Source organism: Drosophila kikkawai, chromosome 2R (assembly GCF_030179895.1).
Source record: "Drosophila kikkawai strain 14028-0561.14 chromosome 2R, DkikHiC1v2, whole genome shotgun sequence".
Classification (NCBI taxonomy): Eukaryota; Metazoa; Arthropoda; class Insecta; order Diptera; family Drosophilidae; genus Drosophila; species Drosophila kikkawai.
In genome coordinates, this window is record NC_091729.1 from 14,747,038 (window position 1) to 14,763,574 (window position 16,537).

Below are 16,537 nucleotides of genomic sequence, written 5' to 3' on the forward strand. Positions count from 1 at the left end.
TAAATTTCGAATTCTTTTAAAATTCTTTAACTTTTTCCTTTATTTTCTTTTAGCACAAATATGTCGAGCGAATCGAGTCGAAGGATCCAGGTGCCCGAGAAGCTAAAGGAGGTCCTGCTGCAGTTCTCGATTGCCTTTCTGGTGGAACAGCCTCCGGATGTGATCGACTATGCCGTGGAATACTTCAGCAAGCTGCAGGCCGAGCGTCCCAGTGTGGCCACCACGGAGCAGAGCACCGATGACCAGCTGAGCGTCAACTCACAAGAAGCCGATGGTGAGTGGAGTTGGTATTATTAACTTCAGGAGTTCCTTTAGTCCCTTGTTTTTGTTGGCATGTCCTGTCAACTTCTTTTCATCATATTTTTTTCTTCGTTTTACATTTGCCACTGCGTGTTGTAAAATTCTTGGGTCAGATATTTTTAGTTTTCCTTCCCGTACTTTTTTCCTTTAGTCTTACGTTATTTCCGTCATGCAATTCGCTCTGCGTTTTTCTCTCTGACGTCAGCAAATGTCAGTTCAGGTCGTATATATAGAAAATCTGCTATTGGCGAATTCCCCCGACAAACCGAATCAATTTTTTTTTTCTGTGGCTATGAGTAAGTCGGGGGAAATCAAGATTTATTTGACCGGCAGAAATGGAAAATGGAATGCATTATTTTTGGTAGATAATTTTGTCCTTCAATTGGCATTGGTTTTAAGAGGAGAATTTGTATTAAAAGGGTTTTTCAAAGAAGAGGTTTTAATGTTAAGAATTTTAAATTATGTGGTGTAACTTTAGCCATAAGAAGTAGGTCTAAATTGGGACATATTTTGGTTTAAATAAGTACCAAAATCATGGAAATAAATCAAAGAAAATAAGCCAGAGCTCTGGATTATAAGAAAAGACAAGGGAAATGATGATTTATTTGGCTCCAACAGAAATTGAAAACTTTTCTCTCTCTTGAAGTTGATGATTTTGCCAGCCCTCAGCCCACGTTGTTTGTATCTCGGCTTACGGCACGTGTTCAGATAATTAGCTCAGGCCACGCATATGGCCATAAATCTTTGGCTCTTGGCTTCCACTACGAGGAGCATACAAAATACCAAATTAAATAATGATGGTGATGAAGCTTTGGCCGCGTTCAATTTGTTTCTGCTCCATCTGTCCCTCAACTACCCCCCGTATTTCGCATTTAGTCATCTCTGTCTGGGTGTGTGTGTGTATGTTGGGGGCTTTTGTTCACAGCTTCCTTTTGCGTGTTTATCTTCCGGTTAATCAAACACGCAGCCCTCGAGGGGTTCGGGATGGGCAGGACTAAGGATGAGTATGGAAATGGGAATGGGTACGGGGTAAGGGTGTTACGGGCTATGGGGTTGCCATGTCAAGTGGCAAGGCAAACTGCTGGGGCAAACTGCTCCTGTCATTAAAAATCTATTAATTGTGCACACAGCAGCCCTAGGAGAGCTCAACCAACATGAATGCAGCTGCCAATCCTTTCGCCGTTTGAACAACAGCGTCCACTTACAGTCAGACTTGTGTCTCTCATCCAGGCAGAGTGTCTCTAAAGGGAATTTAAATTAAATCTGAGCTAAAGCTAAAAGCTAGAAATAATATTATTAGAATGAAGTAGAAAATTTTCTAGATATTAAATGGGGATTTCAAAATTTAAATAGTTTAGTTTGTGTAAATCAATTGAGTTAATTTTTTCTAAAGATATTTCATAACTTTGATTAGAAATTTGTATTAAGGGGGGGGTAAGGTTAATTCGGTGCAAAAAAGGCAACTTTTCAAAAAATTATTGTGGCGAAACGGCTAAAGTTAGCTTAATGAATTAAATACCATATAATAACACAACATTTGAATAATTTTTGATAAATTTTGTATTGAAAAATATTTAGAGGTAGAGAAGTTATAGGGAATCTCCCGAGTCGCCTCCAAAAAAAGTTGTTTTGCGGTGTACAACCTAACAGTTCACAGGATCATCCGATCTAAAAAAATTATACCTCATTCGTTAAAGGATAAGTGTCCCGAGGTATTCACGAAGCGTTTTTTTTTTTTAGTTTTTTTGTGATTTTTTAGGAAATTTGAAAGTCAAAAACCCGATTTTTGACTAAAAAAAAAACGTTATTTCTTAATTTAAAAATATGTAAAAATTAAAAATTAAAAAAAGGCCGACGTGAATACCTGAGGAATTAGTTAAAGAATGTGTGTGCCAAATTTCAAATCGATCGGTCCAGTAGTTTTTCTGTAATCGTGTACTACACCGATTTGAAAAATTGAATTTTTCAGGAGAGCGCTTTAAACTTTGTGATTCCCATGCATTGAACACCAACCGACCTTCGTTCAACTCCGCATAACTTCGTCAATTTCACTCTGATCAATGTAAAACTTGGACACAATATTCTTAAGATGTTAAACTTTAAAAATAAAAAATAAAAAAAAATTTACAAAAAAAAAAATTAAATACCTTACCCCCCCCCTTAATTAAAAAGCTAACTAGTAAAATATCTGTTTCACTGTAAAATAGTTTAAAAATAATCCCAAAACTCTTTACAAATAAATTTCGAGAACAATTCCATGAGTTACCAAGTAAAGAATGCAATGTATGTTAGCAGTTGTGGCCTTCAGACTGACTGCAATTTGTATTCGAGTCAGATAAACTCGTAAATTTTAAAGTTTTAACTGCAACAGAAGAAGTTGCACTATATATATATAGGTACATATATATATTTTCTAGTTTTGTCTGGCCTGAACATTGTCTCACTATTAACTCGTCTCTGGGATGGCCAATTGCCGCTGCTGGCTGCTGCTGTTCAGTGAAGCCAGCGAAATCGCTTCAGGCTCCCCAAACTCAACTGGAGCGAAAGTGACACGCAAATAGCTTCTGGTCACGCCCACCGGACCAATGCGCCCGCCCAGTTTTCCACATTTTTCTATGGACGCCCCACCACCGCCTCGCGCTTTATCGATCGATGTCTGTATTTTTATGCTTTGATGTCTATTTTTGTGGCTACATATAAATCCAGCTGGAAAGTTTTTTATTTAAATTGAGGCTTTAAGGGTTAAATAAAGAGGGATGGAGAAATATTTTATATATTTGGGAAATATCTAGAAAAACCTATATCAAAATTCAATGAAAAATAATGCAATCATTATGTCTTGAAAGGTTACACACGCTCTAAAGGAGCTCTAGTTTGTATTCTAAGCCTTGTTGGAATTTTAATTAAAGTCTCCAAGTGTTTTGTGGCTTTCCATTTAAAGTCCTTCAGGGCAACAGGAGCCTGTGACATTAAATATCGCGCATACGCCGCATAGGCCTTTGCGGCTTAATAAGGTGTGCGCTTTGCGGAGGCGGTGGTGTTGGCCAAAGGTATGCTCTCACCAGACCACCTCTTTTTTTTTAACGCTCAACATGTTGGCCACAGAGTCCAGCCAATGGACAAAATGGGGGAAACTGGGAAAAGGTACACAGAAAATAATTATATAAAAATATTAAAATATATTAAAAACGATATAGGCGTTATAAATATTAAAAAATAAATATATATTAAGAGGACTTTCTTTAAAATATAGAACGTTAAATATATACATTTAGGAGAACACTTTCCTTTAGGTTTAAGCTATTCTTCTTTTCAATTTTCCATATATTTTGTTAATCTTTTCCATGTACAAGAGAGGTGGGGTTATGTTTTGCAGGACCTGGTCCACTGGAGCATGCTGATGAACAGCTCTGTAGCTCAGCTCAGCAGCCCAAGCGTCCGCTTCATCGGGCACACAAGGCGCATGACACGCCCCGGTTTGGTGCCAGGCTTTGTGGAAAATTCTACAGAGAGGGGGGGAAGTTGGGGTGTGTTGGGGGGAGGTTACATTTCAACATTATTGACATGCCAGCGGCGTTTGTGGCAGGACTCTAGGCCCGGTTGCTGGTAAACCTGAACGGAAATGCCAGTCGCTTCAGCTTCCAGCAGCAACTACAGCAGCTGCTGTCTCTCTCGCTTCCCATGCACAACAGCCATCCTCCTGTTGCGCTTAATAATAATGTGTATATGAATGCTGATGGGGAAAAGCTGAGGGAATGCTCATGTTAATCAAGACAAAGCAAAGTGTGGCTGCTATTTATAAAAAGAACAGTGAAAGAAATGGCGAGTAAATTAGTAAAGTTCAGCTAAATAACTTTTGAAACCTTGCTAGCCTGCCTCTTGGCTTCTGGTCTAGATATATCCTAAATTAAAATTGTATAGATGCCATTTTGTGTTCAGTGTATGGGCCAACAAAGCGACAGACAGCTCGTAAACATACACACACATAGTCGGGATCCATATAAATAGACAGCCGACAACCACTGGACCGCTTGAGTGGCGTGTGTTGTGCTGCCTACTTACAGGCACTATTTCCGCCTTGGTTTGACGTTTGCCTGTCATCACAGCGACTCCAGCGGATGCCCATGATGATGATGATAATGATGATGAGGAAGGGGAACAGACTGGATGCTGCGCCTCCTGCGGCATTGAAACCATTTGGCACTTTCAGTCGCTCGGAGGACGTCACCACGACAACACGCACATATCAAACGCGTCTTTCAGCCAGTTTGTTAGCCAGTTGTCCACCCATCCATCCATCCATCTATCTATCCATCTATCCTTCCATCCATTCAGTTAGTCAGTCAGTCAGTCACTCGTGCTGACATCGACAATGCCAGAAGTTGTCGTTCCATTTAATAGTATCTCCCGATCTCGTTGCCGTCACTCGCAGTTGCATTCACAGTCGTCCTCGTCGCCGTTGTCTCACTCTGCTAATGAAATTAATGCAGACAACTTTTTATTTGCAATTCCTAATTGAATTCACCAGCTTATTTGCATGGGTGTGTGTGTGTGTGTCCCAGTCTGTGTGTGTGCTTGGTGTGTTTCAAAAGCAAGCAACTTAGTTAATTGAAATACTTTGAGTGCATCCGTTGCCAAGCGATATCCAAAGTTTTGGTTAACAAACATTAAATCTTTGACAGTTTAAATTTCTTTTAAATATTGAGTAATTTATGGTGATTTTTTGGGTAAAGTTTTAAGCATTTATCTTGAATTACTTTTCTTTTAATTGAAACACTTTTGCCTCTTTAATTAGTAAAATTATATTTAAAGTTTCGGTTACTGAACTTGAACAATATATTAGTCAACGAGGAAGCATATTTTATCTATTTTTAATTAAATTAAATTTGATTTCAAATTAAATAATTTTGGGAAACATTTACACATAGTTTTTAATCTCAACAAAATTTATAAAAATATAAAAATACAAGAAAATTAACTAGTTCTTCCTGTAAAAACTATATATTAGTCCAAAACCAAGCCCAAAGTCCAAATAAAAAATTATATAGTTCATGTTTTTCACTTGTTTTTGTCAGAAAACCTCAAAATACCAATACAAACAAGATGTTTCTGTCTAAATAATTTGATGTAAGTCCAGACAAGTTACATTTCCCTCATTTTTCCAGACTGCATAAATTAAGATCATGAAATCTGTCTGATTGATGGAAATCTAAAATCTAAAATCTGCTGGAATCCCAAAACGCCAGAGGCTGTAAATCAAAAATCTCACCAAACACTGACCATTGCCTCATTGCAATAAAAATCAGAGCAGAGAGCACACAGCTCACAGGCGATTTCTGTCCAAGATTGTGGACGTGGGCGCCCCCCGTCACGGTCGCTGTTTCTGCTCCTGCTCTTCACACAATGCAAACAGAAGGCTCACAATACAATATATAATATATATATAGTTAAATACTTGGAAAAAAACATAATAAAGACGTGTGCACTCTGCCATTGGTGTGTCGGGGTGGAAATTGCAGGGAAAATCCAGAGAAAATCCACAGTGCGTGCCTTGCTGTCTGTGGCTGTAATTGCATCATTAGGTTGACACTCTTTAACGGGCAACTTGACACGACTGCCACAGCGACTGCGAGTGCGAAAAGTAGAAAAATCGAATCTCAAACCTACATATACCTATAAAAATATATATACACTTAGAACGCGTATATAAACACAATCTCGATTCTCGACTGACTTTGCTGAAGGCTTCGCCAAACATTCGAGTGCATAAATATTTATTACGCATACGCAGCGTGTGACGGGAAAGCTAAGCTCGGTGTTTCTGTGCTGGATTATTTTGTGTCTACAACAACAGCACTCACCTTGAGTTACATATACATACATACACTCGAATGAACACTCGTTACACCCGTCAAAATATCACCACATATATTTATTTTTGTTTCTAGTTGTGTTTTTAAAACGTGTTCATGCCTAAACTGGTTTCACGGGCTGCTGTCGTTGCAACCGATTCGAAATCGTAACTAAATTCGGAAACACACACGCACCAAAAAAAATAATTGCCTCAACTGCTGCTGCTGCCTGCTGCAATTGAAAATGTCCACTCAGGTGTCTGGTAATTTATTGGCCGGTAAGCTCAAGCGAAACACTGGAATTTCGTTGACCAAAAAAACAAAACAAAACAGAGAACATAAAACATGCTCACTTAAGGTGTTGTGTGTTTTTCGGTCTGAATATATAATCACAGCAATTGATTTTGGTGGTCATGTGAAACCGAATCAACAAGCAAACATTTAAATATTGACGAAATAGGAGAAGCAACCGCGGGGGAAAATAATTTAAATATTTACGGGGGGCGAAGAACAGGAAGCGGAATTACATGCAATACATATGTTCTCAGAGTGTGTCTGCTCTGATTGTTGAACAAATATTCGTGTATGGAAATCTGTGGCATTTATGCACTTCTAATTGTCGGAAACGACAATCTAAGAGATGGATCTGTGAGATGCTCTCAGGGCAGGAGAGACACTGGAAGAAAGTCATACATAATAAATAAATAATGTTCTCAAAAACTTTAATCTTAAATTATATTTTTATAAAGCAATTCTCCTAGAAAAATCTGTTTTAAAGTTCACAGATGTTGGATATATAAAACAAAGCATTTTATAAACTTTTTCACACATCTTTAAGCTCATATTTCTTGCTAGTTTTTGGTACAGTGTTCTAGAACTCAATAGCTGAGTGAAAAATTTGTGTACATGCTTGTCACACAGAGAGTTGGCCGTACTTGGAAACGAATTCCATGAGATTATTCCGTATGTGATATGTGAGCTGTTGCTGCGCTGCTCTGTAGTTTCATCTGAAATTGCAATTGCGGCCCAGCAGGAGATGTTGAGCCAGAGCAGCAAATTCCATTCCAAAAGCGAGAGCTGGGAGGGAGGTATTTTTTGGGAAACCAAACCCAATGATGATAATACTGAACTTTGTTTAGCTTTGGCAATGTCCAACCCAGCCAGACCTAAGCTTACTTATTGAGAAATCCCTGTACTCTGGCGCCTGATTTATGGTTTCCCTTGGTTTTGCCCCACAGCCGAACCGCCCGTGATGCAGGGCACACGCCGCAAATCAGTTTTCGCCGAGGCCTACGATCCGGAGGCGGATGACGATGATGATGGTGCCACTGCCGTGTTCCCCAAGACAGATGACCAGCGGGCTCGACTGGTGGAGTCGGTAAAGAATGTACTCCTCTTCCGATCCCTCGACAAGGAGCAGGTAAGCTTAAATCCCATGCCACATAAATCATAAGTACAGGATGGAGTAGTGGAAGTAGGAACAGTAGCAGGAGTAGGTGCTGGAGCTGGGGCACCACACACGCATCAGCGCTTAACCCGAATAAGTGTTTGCCTGCGGTTTACTTTCCTTTTTCGGTGTGGGATTACCCCTCCTGGCTGCTTCTCACTCCCACTTCTACCACCACTCTCCCCGAAATCCATTCATCCCTTTTGTAATCGATTTGTTTTCGCAGATGAACCAGGTCCTGGATGCCATGTTCGAGCGAAAGGTTCAGCCATTGGACTACATTATCCGCCAGGGTGACGATGGCGATAACTTTTATGTTATTGAATCGTAAGTAAAACAAAACAAATTTCCAATCAAACTTGATGAATAATGCACATCTTTGGAGGAGGCCAAAAGCTAAGTCTGTGTTGAGGGAACTTTTCTTGATTTCGTAATAAATTAGCATGGATTGTTAGGGGACTTTTTTTCCTACATGAGGAAGGGAAATTATGCTAAGCTTATTAAATAAGAAAAAAAAAGAGGATAAAGAGCTTAGGAATATATATTTTTAAAGCTCATAATAGGTTGATTTTTTTAGATATTTTTTTAAGAAGTAAATTAGTCCAGAAAATGATTATTTGTTTGGGCAACTGTCTTGCTTTTTATGGAGATAAAAATTTATATTAAAAGTATTTTTAATTTAGCTGATAAAGAGACTTTTTCAGAGACTTTTCCTTTCTTAAACAGTCATTTAATTAAATTTTGTCTTTTTGTAAGTAATCGCCCAATATCTTTCATACATTTAAAATCAAAGAAAACTGTAAAGAACCTTTGACAGCTTAATGCCATATATTTTCCCGATTTCTCTCGAGTGAAAGCAAAGAATTATTGCCGCTTCATCACTCTGGCAAAACTGCTTGCCTCGTGCCTCATTCATTTATGTGCGAGGCTTAATTAATGGGTGTTTCAATTGGCATTTGTATTTGATATGGCAATTAATAGGCATTTACATATTGATGAGCGCCACGCATTGCACCGCATAAATTATAAATTGCATTCAATTAAAATGGTTTTTTTCTGGCTCTCATCTCTCTTTCTCCCGCAGAGGCATCTACAAAGTCTATATCGATGACAACCACATTAACACCTACACTCATACCGGACTCTTTGGCGAATTAGCGCTGCTGTACAACATGCCCAGGTATGTGGTAATTCTCTCTCGTATATTTGATCGTTTCATTATGCCAAATTTTCCGCGCTGTCTGCGCCACAATTACAACGTGCTAATCGGTCTATATATATTTAGACACTGTCTAAAAACCAATTTAAATATCTCTATATATTTGACTATGTAGAGCGGCCACCGTACAGGCGGAAACGAGTGGTCTACTTTGGGCCATGGATCGCCAAACCTTCCGCCGCATCCTGTTGAAGTCGGCCTTCAGGAAGCGGAAAATGTACGAGGAGCTGTTGAACAGTGTGCCCATGCTGAAGGCCTTGCAGGTGGGTGTTTTCTTACTGCCCTCGTCTCTGCCTTAAATCGATATTTACTATATATGTGTATATAACGAACTCCTTTTGCCTTACAGAACTACGAACGCATGAATCTGGCGGATGCTTTGGTTTCAAAGAGCTACGAAAATGGCGAGCGCATCATCAAGCAGGGTAAGTAGATACAAGAAAGCTTCAATAAAGCAAAAATATAGCTTTTTTAAAACTGAAATTAAACTAAAAATCTAAGAAAATCCTAAAACCCTAAAATATATACCCGAAAACATCATAAACAACTGACCTTCCTTTAAGGTTCCTTGTTTTAAGGAACGTTTTCCTTTATTCCCTTTGGAGTTAATCACTAAAAAGCTTTGATTTTTCTTTCATTTCCCCCAGGTGATGCCGCCGATGGCATGTACTTCATCGAGGAAGGCACAGTTTCCGTGCGCATGGACCAGGACGATGCCGAGGTGGAGATCTCTCAGCTGGGCAAGGGCCAGTACTTTGGCGAACTGGCGCTGGTGACACATCGGCCAAGGGCCGCCTCCGTCTATGCCACGGGTGGCATCGTCAAGCTAGCATGTAAGTATCCTGCCAGGATTGATGGGAGTCTGGCGCGGAATGGCTACACGGAAAGCATTTCAGCCGATCCCTGCCAGCTCTCAGCTGCTGCCCACCAACACCATACTCCCGCTTGGCCTAATCCCTAATGCTTTTGTTTATTTGTTCTTTGTCCCTCGTACACACGTATGTGTTGTGTGTGTGATGTGTTGTGTTGTGTCGTATTGTCCTGTGTGTGTATCTGTATCTACATCCTTATCCGTAGTCCTGGACGTTGTGTGCTTTGAACGCCTCATGGGAAAGTGCAGTGGGGGCATACAGCGCAGCATAAGCGATTATCGCTATCTGGAACAGGATCTGCGCGAATACTTTGACAATTTGCAACTAAATTAGTTAGACTTGGCAGTAGTTGTAGTAGTTGATAGTCCTTGTAGTAGTTGGTAGTAGTTTAAGCCCATTTTAAAGACCTGTTTTGGCTGAGAGGAATCACTGTTTGATTTAAAAATTTATGGTGAGGTGTCTATCAAGATGTTTACGATGATAAAATAGTTTTTTTCATTGTCTTAATTTCAGTAAGAAACTCTGAAATATCATTTAAAATTAACTTTATTTTAAGAAGATTTTTCCTTCTATGTTATAATTCTGTTTGAGTTAGTTTTTTAAAGTTTTTACTATTATTAAATCTATAAATTTGTATACCCTTGGGTATTATATTTTTAGTCAAAAGCTTAAAACTCATTAAAGGAGTCATTTCCGACCCTATAAATCATATATATTCTTGATCAGCATTGACAGGCGAGTCTTTCTAGCCATGTTGGGAAAAAAAAAATTTTTTTTTAATTTTTTCAAAATTTGATAAGGGGTTACATCATTAAAATTTCAAAAAATTCATCAAAATTTCAATTTCCTAAATTTGTAAATTTAATATGCAGACTAATTAACCTTGAAAAAACTAGCACAGAAAAGCTTTCCAAATTGAAATTAATGAATTTTTGGCTTAGTTATGAAATTTACAAAACTTTGATTTACCCCTAAAAATTGTCATAAAAATATTGATTATATCTTAAATCTCCTTGGTTTATATCAAGTATATCAAGTTAAGCTTCCTTTCTTATTTATAATAATAACAGGTGATAAACTCAGCTAAAATATAAGTTTATTAAATGGGCCTCTTTAGATTTTGTAGTTATAAATTAATTAAACTCAAAACTCCGTCCAGTCCTAGACACCGAAGCCTTTGAACGCATCCTGGGCTACCTCACCGATATTCTCAAGCGCAATGTGGTGATCTATGAGCAAATGTACACTGACATGGCCCGTCGTAATACGAATTTGTGAACAAGTCTCCTGATAAAGCCATATTTTAGTAGGTCTCGCTGTGAAAATCTCAAATGTAACGACAACTGTTTCGGTTTTCCAAAAAAAAAAATCATTTTAAAATTTATCATTTAAAAGTAAAAAAAAAAAGGCAAGTGGATTTATAACTTGGTTTTATTCCGACACAAACACACACGCCATCAAGCATATGTGGCAAGGGGGAATCCCGCACCTTATTACCCCAAAAAAAAAAACACTCACAGAGCACAAAGAATGTCTGAAGCTGACACAGGCATCCAGGGTTTAATTGGATCGGTAAGAGAAGGTAGAAATTATATAGAGGGGCCTGTGGTTATAAATCAAGAATGAAGAAGAATGCTGTGAATTAACCTGGTTTTAATTAAGAATTACTAAAACCCACTCCCAGAAATCCCTCTCCATCTACCAGCATGCACTATGTGTTTTCAATATTTTAAATTATTCCATAAATAAAACTAATTGTATAATCTTTCGCCCCAATTTAGTCCTGGATGTAAAGGCATTTGAGCGTTTGCTGGGTCCCTGCATGGATATTATGAAGCGCAACATTGATGACTACGAGTCACAGTTGGTGAAGATATTCGGCAGCAAAAACAATATCACCGATACACGATAAAAAGTCTGAACAACCAACAACAACAAACCACCATCAAACAACAGCTACAACAACAACAACAAACAGCAACTGAAACCTGAAGAAAACCGGTCACTTGCAGGCTTCTTAGGATATTTTATTTTATTTCGTAACCATGTTTCTTTCAAATTGAGCAATACAACAACAGACAGCAGGATAACAAACAAAAACACATCCTTTAACAAGGCACAAAATACCAAAACAAACACGTACACAATGGACACAAGAATCATCTAAACTTAATCATGAATATTTGATAATTGAAATTAATCCATAATACTACAATGATAACGATAATAGCGATGATAATAATAACGATGATGATGATGATTATGATAACTGTTGATCATGTTGATGAGAAGTAGCTATAGCTTTGCCATATTTCTATAGCAAGGCGAGTTAAGAATTGTATTGTATGTATTTAGCAATTGTAATTTGTAATGTATTTAATTGGGCAAAAATGAATTCAACTGCGGCAATCAGCGGCAAGAAACAAAAAAAACAAGAGAAAAACAAAAACAAAAAACGATTGGCTCAACCGAAATGTTAAAAATACTAATTTAAGCTTTGTTTATTCATATACAACCTTTTTTTGTTATCCATTGATTTATTCATAATTTAGAAAATAACGCAAACACACTTGTTTCATTGGCTGCTAATTAAACGATAAGCAAACGAGTTAAGCAAAATATATCAACTAAGAGCAAATTGAACACACACCACAAACACACACACACACACCCTCTCTAAACACACTCGCACACACACACATCAGCAAGAAGGGCAGGAGAAAGTCCCTGAAATTTAATTCAAATCAATGTATATGTACTAGTCTAGGAACAGGTGCGTGCTCCAGCCATTAGCCATCGGAGGAGAGGAGTGAAAGATATCAGATTAGCCGATCCCGAACCCCCACCCGACCCGACTCGAAAGCGATCTCAGAAGCGAGTATATCTTACATTTGTTATTCGGTTCTCGGTGTTAGGAAGCATAGGAAAAACTATAAAGTACCAGGGAATGAATGCTAAAGGCACAATCAATATGTTGCATGGGATCAACTTAGAAAACTTTGAGAAAAACTAGCGAAAAAATACGAAATTTAGCAGCGGAGAGCGAGAAGCGAATAGCGAGTAGCAAGACAGAGAGTAAGCAGCGAGTAGCTAGAGCGAGAAGCGAGCTTGAGGTTCAAATCGAGAGAGAAAGTTGTGTGCACCGGGGTGACATTTGCTTAGGATGATCTTGTATCTTGATCGCTTTTAGCATTACGAATGTATCTTTTTATTTTCGGGCCATAGCGAATCTTGTTAGGTGAACGAATCAAAGCAATATCGACGGCCTAGTTAATGTGTACTTAGTATATTCCTGTTTTCGTTGCTGTTCAATATACCTACATACCTGTGTGTACTACCCTATATACCTATATATCTCTATTTATATAACTGAATGAGCTTAAACTATAAACCTAAATCTATACCTAAACGACTCCAACTACTTTACTACCCAATGTTTTGAACAGAAAACAAAAGGAAAAAAAAAAGAAAAACAAAGCGTAACTAAACAAATCTTAGAAGGATAATCAATGAACTTGCATGTGTAGGGTATAAAATAATATTATAAAATTAAAACAATTCAACTGGCATACCAACAGTCGACAGGTGTTCAAAGCTAAAAGAAACTACATATAATATAGAAACCGAAAAATATCATATGTGTAATTGCTACAAGTCGTTCAAGGCAAGGCGGAATAATAAAACTAAAGTATATATGAAAGTATGTTTTTAATCTTAATTGGTGTCTAGTCTATGTTCAAGACTTTAAAGCAAACAAATTCTTAAAAATTTTTCGAAAAGGAAAACAAAAACAAATCATGAAGAAGGTGGATTCAAGAAGAACATAAATAATAATAAACTAACATATACTATATCAAAACGAGTAAAGTTCTAGCAATTAATTAAGGTGCAGAAAGTGCTGGCCATTTTCTTCCACATACCAACTACAACAACAATAACACGCACACACACACATCAACACAACAAAGGACACCTACACAAACACACACGCCAATTTTCATCAAGCAAAGCTCAAAAAAAAAATTTGAATCGTTGAAAGAATCACTGAAAACGCGCAAATATATTTCAAATTAACGTCACAGAGAAAGGATAAAACTAAATGAAACAAAAAAATAGTAAAACCTATTCGTATTTTAACTGTTGTGTTGTAATTATAAAGCATAAAGCGTATTTAATTATGTATGTGTAACAAAAAAATAAAAAAAAAATACAAACGAAAAGAAAAAAAAACAAACAAAAAGCGTATGTATTAATAAAAAATGAAATATTTGAAAAATAAAACAAACAAAAAAATTAAAGGTGTAGACACTGAAAAAAAAAGGTAACAAAAACTTTATTTAACTTAAGCGCCGAAGAAGCTGCATGAATAAATAAAACAAAAAAAGAAAATGCTAATAAAACCGACAGTTTCCTGCTTTCGCCATTAACACAATTATTATTATTATTACTTATTTCCTCCTATGTTTATTTACCGATGCCAAAACACATATTGATTTAAATAATCAGCAGCTAATAGAACGGCAAGGCAAGTTTATTTATAAGACCCATGCGATGACGATTGATTATTAAAAATATTGAAGAAGCATTCAACTAACTTCATATTAAGATGTCCTTGTTATGTCGCAAATAAAAGTGAAAAGAAATAACAAGAAAAAGCAAACATGACGAATGAATACAAGTTTAATAAATGCGATAAAACAAAAAAAAAAAAGAGTTTGTTTTTATATTGTTGTTATATATGGGTATTTTTCAATCAGATATATAGAGCTATATAAATAGTGATATTACATTTTGTCCCAATAATGCAAAATAGTTAGATGAGCATCACTGGCATTTAGAGAGATGCATTTTGTTCCAATAGAGCATCACTGATGCAGATGAGCATCACTGATGCAGATGAGCATCACTGATACAGATGAGCAAAACTTTTCATGCAAATTGCCCGTTTCCCAAATTAGGGTAACAGGCGAACAGAAACCAACAGCAAGCAACTGAAAACTGGTATAAACTGTTATAAAAAGTCCAAGTTTCGAACCATTGATCTTGGAGTAAGCGAAGACTCAAACCAGATGTGACCATATAGTACATTTATTGGCTAAAATGTTGCTTAAATGCACCTGGGCACACTGAAACTGACTTTGCATCAGTGATGCTCATCTATCTATTTTGTCCCAATAAAGAAATATAGCTAGATGAGCATCACTGCCATTAAGCCTGATATATTGCCTCCCAATATTGCAAAATAGCTACATAAGCATCACTGATGCAAAGTCTATTTTTATAGCCTCCCAATATTGCAATATAGCCAGATGAGCATCACTGCCATTAAGCCCGATTTTATAGCCTCCCAATATTGCAATATAGCTAGATGAGCATCACTGATGCAGATGAGCATCACTGATGCAAGTGAGCAAAACTTTTTATTCAAATTGGCCGCTTTCCAAACTGGGGTAACAGGCGAACAGAAACCAGCAGGAAGCAACTGAAAACTGGTATAAACTGTTATAAAAACATTTGGGCAAAAATAATAATTGGTATAAACTGTTATATTTCATTTTATACATTTATACCTATTTGTTGCCGACAACAACAGCTTATGGCCACAACAACCTTTTTACAACAACATCCCTACAGCAGCCCATCCAAATTTCCGAACATTTCCAAGCAAATTGCCCGTTTCCCAAATTGGGGTAACAGGCGAACAGAAATCAGCAGCAAGCACCTGAAAACTGGTATAAACTGTTATAAAAAGTCCAAGTTTCAAACCATTTAGGAGCCGGCGCAAGTTAGCGGAGACTCAAACCTTTTGAATCCAAATTTAGGTGCTATTTTACAACTGCACCTGGGCACACTGAAAGCGAAGACTCAAACCAGATGTGACCATATTGTAAATATTTTGGCTTAAATGTTGCTTAAATGCACCTGGGCACACTGAAACTGACTTTGCATCAGTGATGCTCATCTATCTATTTTGTCCCAATAAAGAAATATAGCTAGATGAGCATCACTGCCATTTAGCCTGATATATTGCCTCCCAATATTGCAAAATAGCTACATGAGCATCACTGATGCAAAGTCTTTTTTTATAGCCTCCCAATATTGCAATATAGCCAGATGAGCATCACTGCCATTAAGCCCGATTTTATAGCCTCCCAATATTGCAATATAGCTAGATGAGCATCACTGATGCAGATGAGCATCACTGATGCAAGTGAGCAAAACTTTTTATTCAAATTGGCCGCTTTCCAAACTGGGGTAACAGGCGAACAGAAACCAGCAGCAAGCAACTGAAAACTGGTATAAACTGTTATAAAAACATTTGGGCAAAAATAATAATTGGTATAAACTGTTATATTTCATTTTATGCATTTATACCTATTTGTTGCCGACAACAACAGCTTATGGCAACAACAACCTTTTTACAACAACATCCCTACGACAGCCCATCCAAATATCCAAAAATTTCCATGCAAATTGCCCGTTTCCCAAATTGGGGTAACAGGCGAACAGAAATCAGCAGCAAGCAGCTGAAAACTGGTATAAACTGTTATAAAACGTCCAAGTTCCAAACCATTTAGGAGCCGGCGCAAGATAGCGGAGACTCAAGCCTTTTGAGTCCAAATTTAGGTGTTATTTTACAACTGCACCTGGGCACACTGAAACTGATCGTCGTTAAATTCAAATTCAAATTTGTCAGTTAATATCAAATTCTAATTTGGCAATTAAATTCAAATTCAAATTTGGCAAAAAATTTGTTTAATTCTAAAAAAATTCTTAAATAAATATAAAAAATCTAAAAAAAAAAATTTTAAATTCAGAAAATTTTTGAACAATTTTTTAAACATGT

At 37.3% G+C, this 16,537-nt stretch overlaps 1 protein-coding gene across 3 annotated transcripts in view; it reads left to right on the forward strand.

The window, feature by feature from the left end:
- The window catches only part of Pka-R2 (cAMP-dependent protein kinase type II regulatory subunit), a 38,304-nt gene extending 24,143 nt beyond the window's left edge, over positions 1-14,161 (forward strand). For 2 of the 3 annotated variants that reach the window (XM_017177984.3, XM_070283741.1), the window contains 8 exons: positions 54-274; positions 7,391-7,572; positions 7,826-7,926; positions 8,684-8,779; positions 8,934-9,081; positions 9,168-9,243; positions 9,466-9,651; positions 11,472-14,161. In XM_017177984.3, coding sequence (XP_017033473.1) covers positions 61-274; positions 7,391-7,572; positions 7,826-7,926; positions 8,684-8,779; positions 8,934-9,081; positions 9,168-9,243; positions 9,466-9,651; positions 11,472-11,602 — 1,134 coding nt within the window. In that variant the 5' untranslated portion in view covers positions 54-60 and the 3' untranslated portion in view covers positions 11,603-14,161. Of the gene's footprint in view, positions 1-53; positions 275-7,390; positions 7,573-7,825; positions 7,927-8,683; positions 8,780-8,933; positions 9,082-9,167; positions 9,244-9,465; positions 9,652-10,849; positions 11,108-11,471 lie in introns of those variants that run through there. The other variant, XM_017177986.3, reaches the window with a different exon arrangement.
- The last annotated feature ends 2,376 nt before the right edge of the window (positions 14,162-16,537 follow it).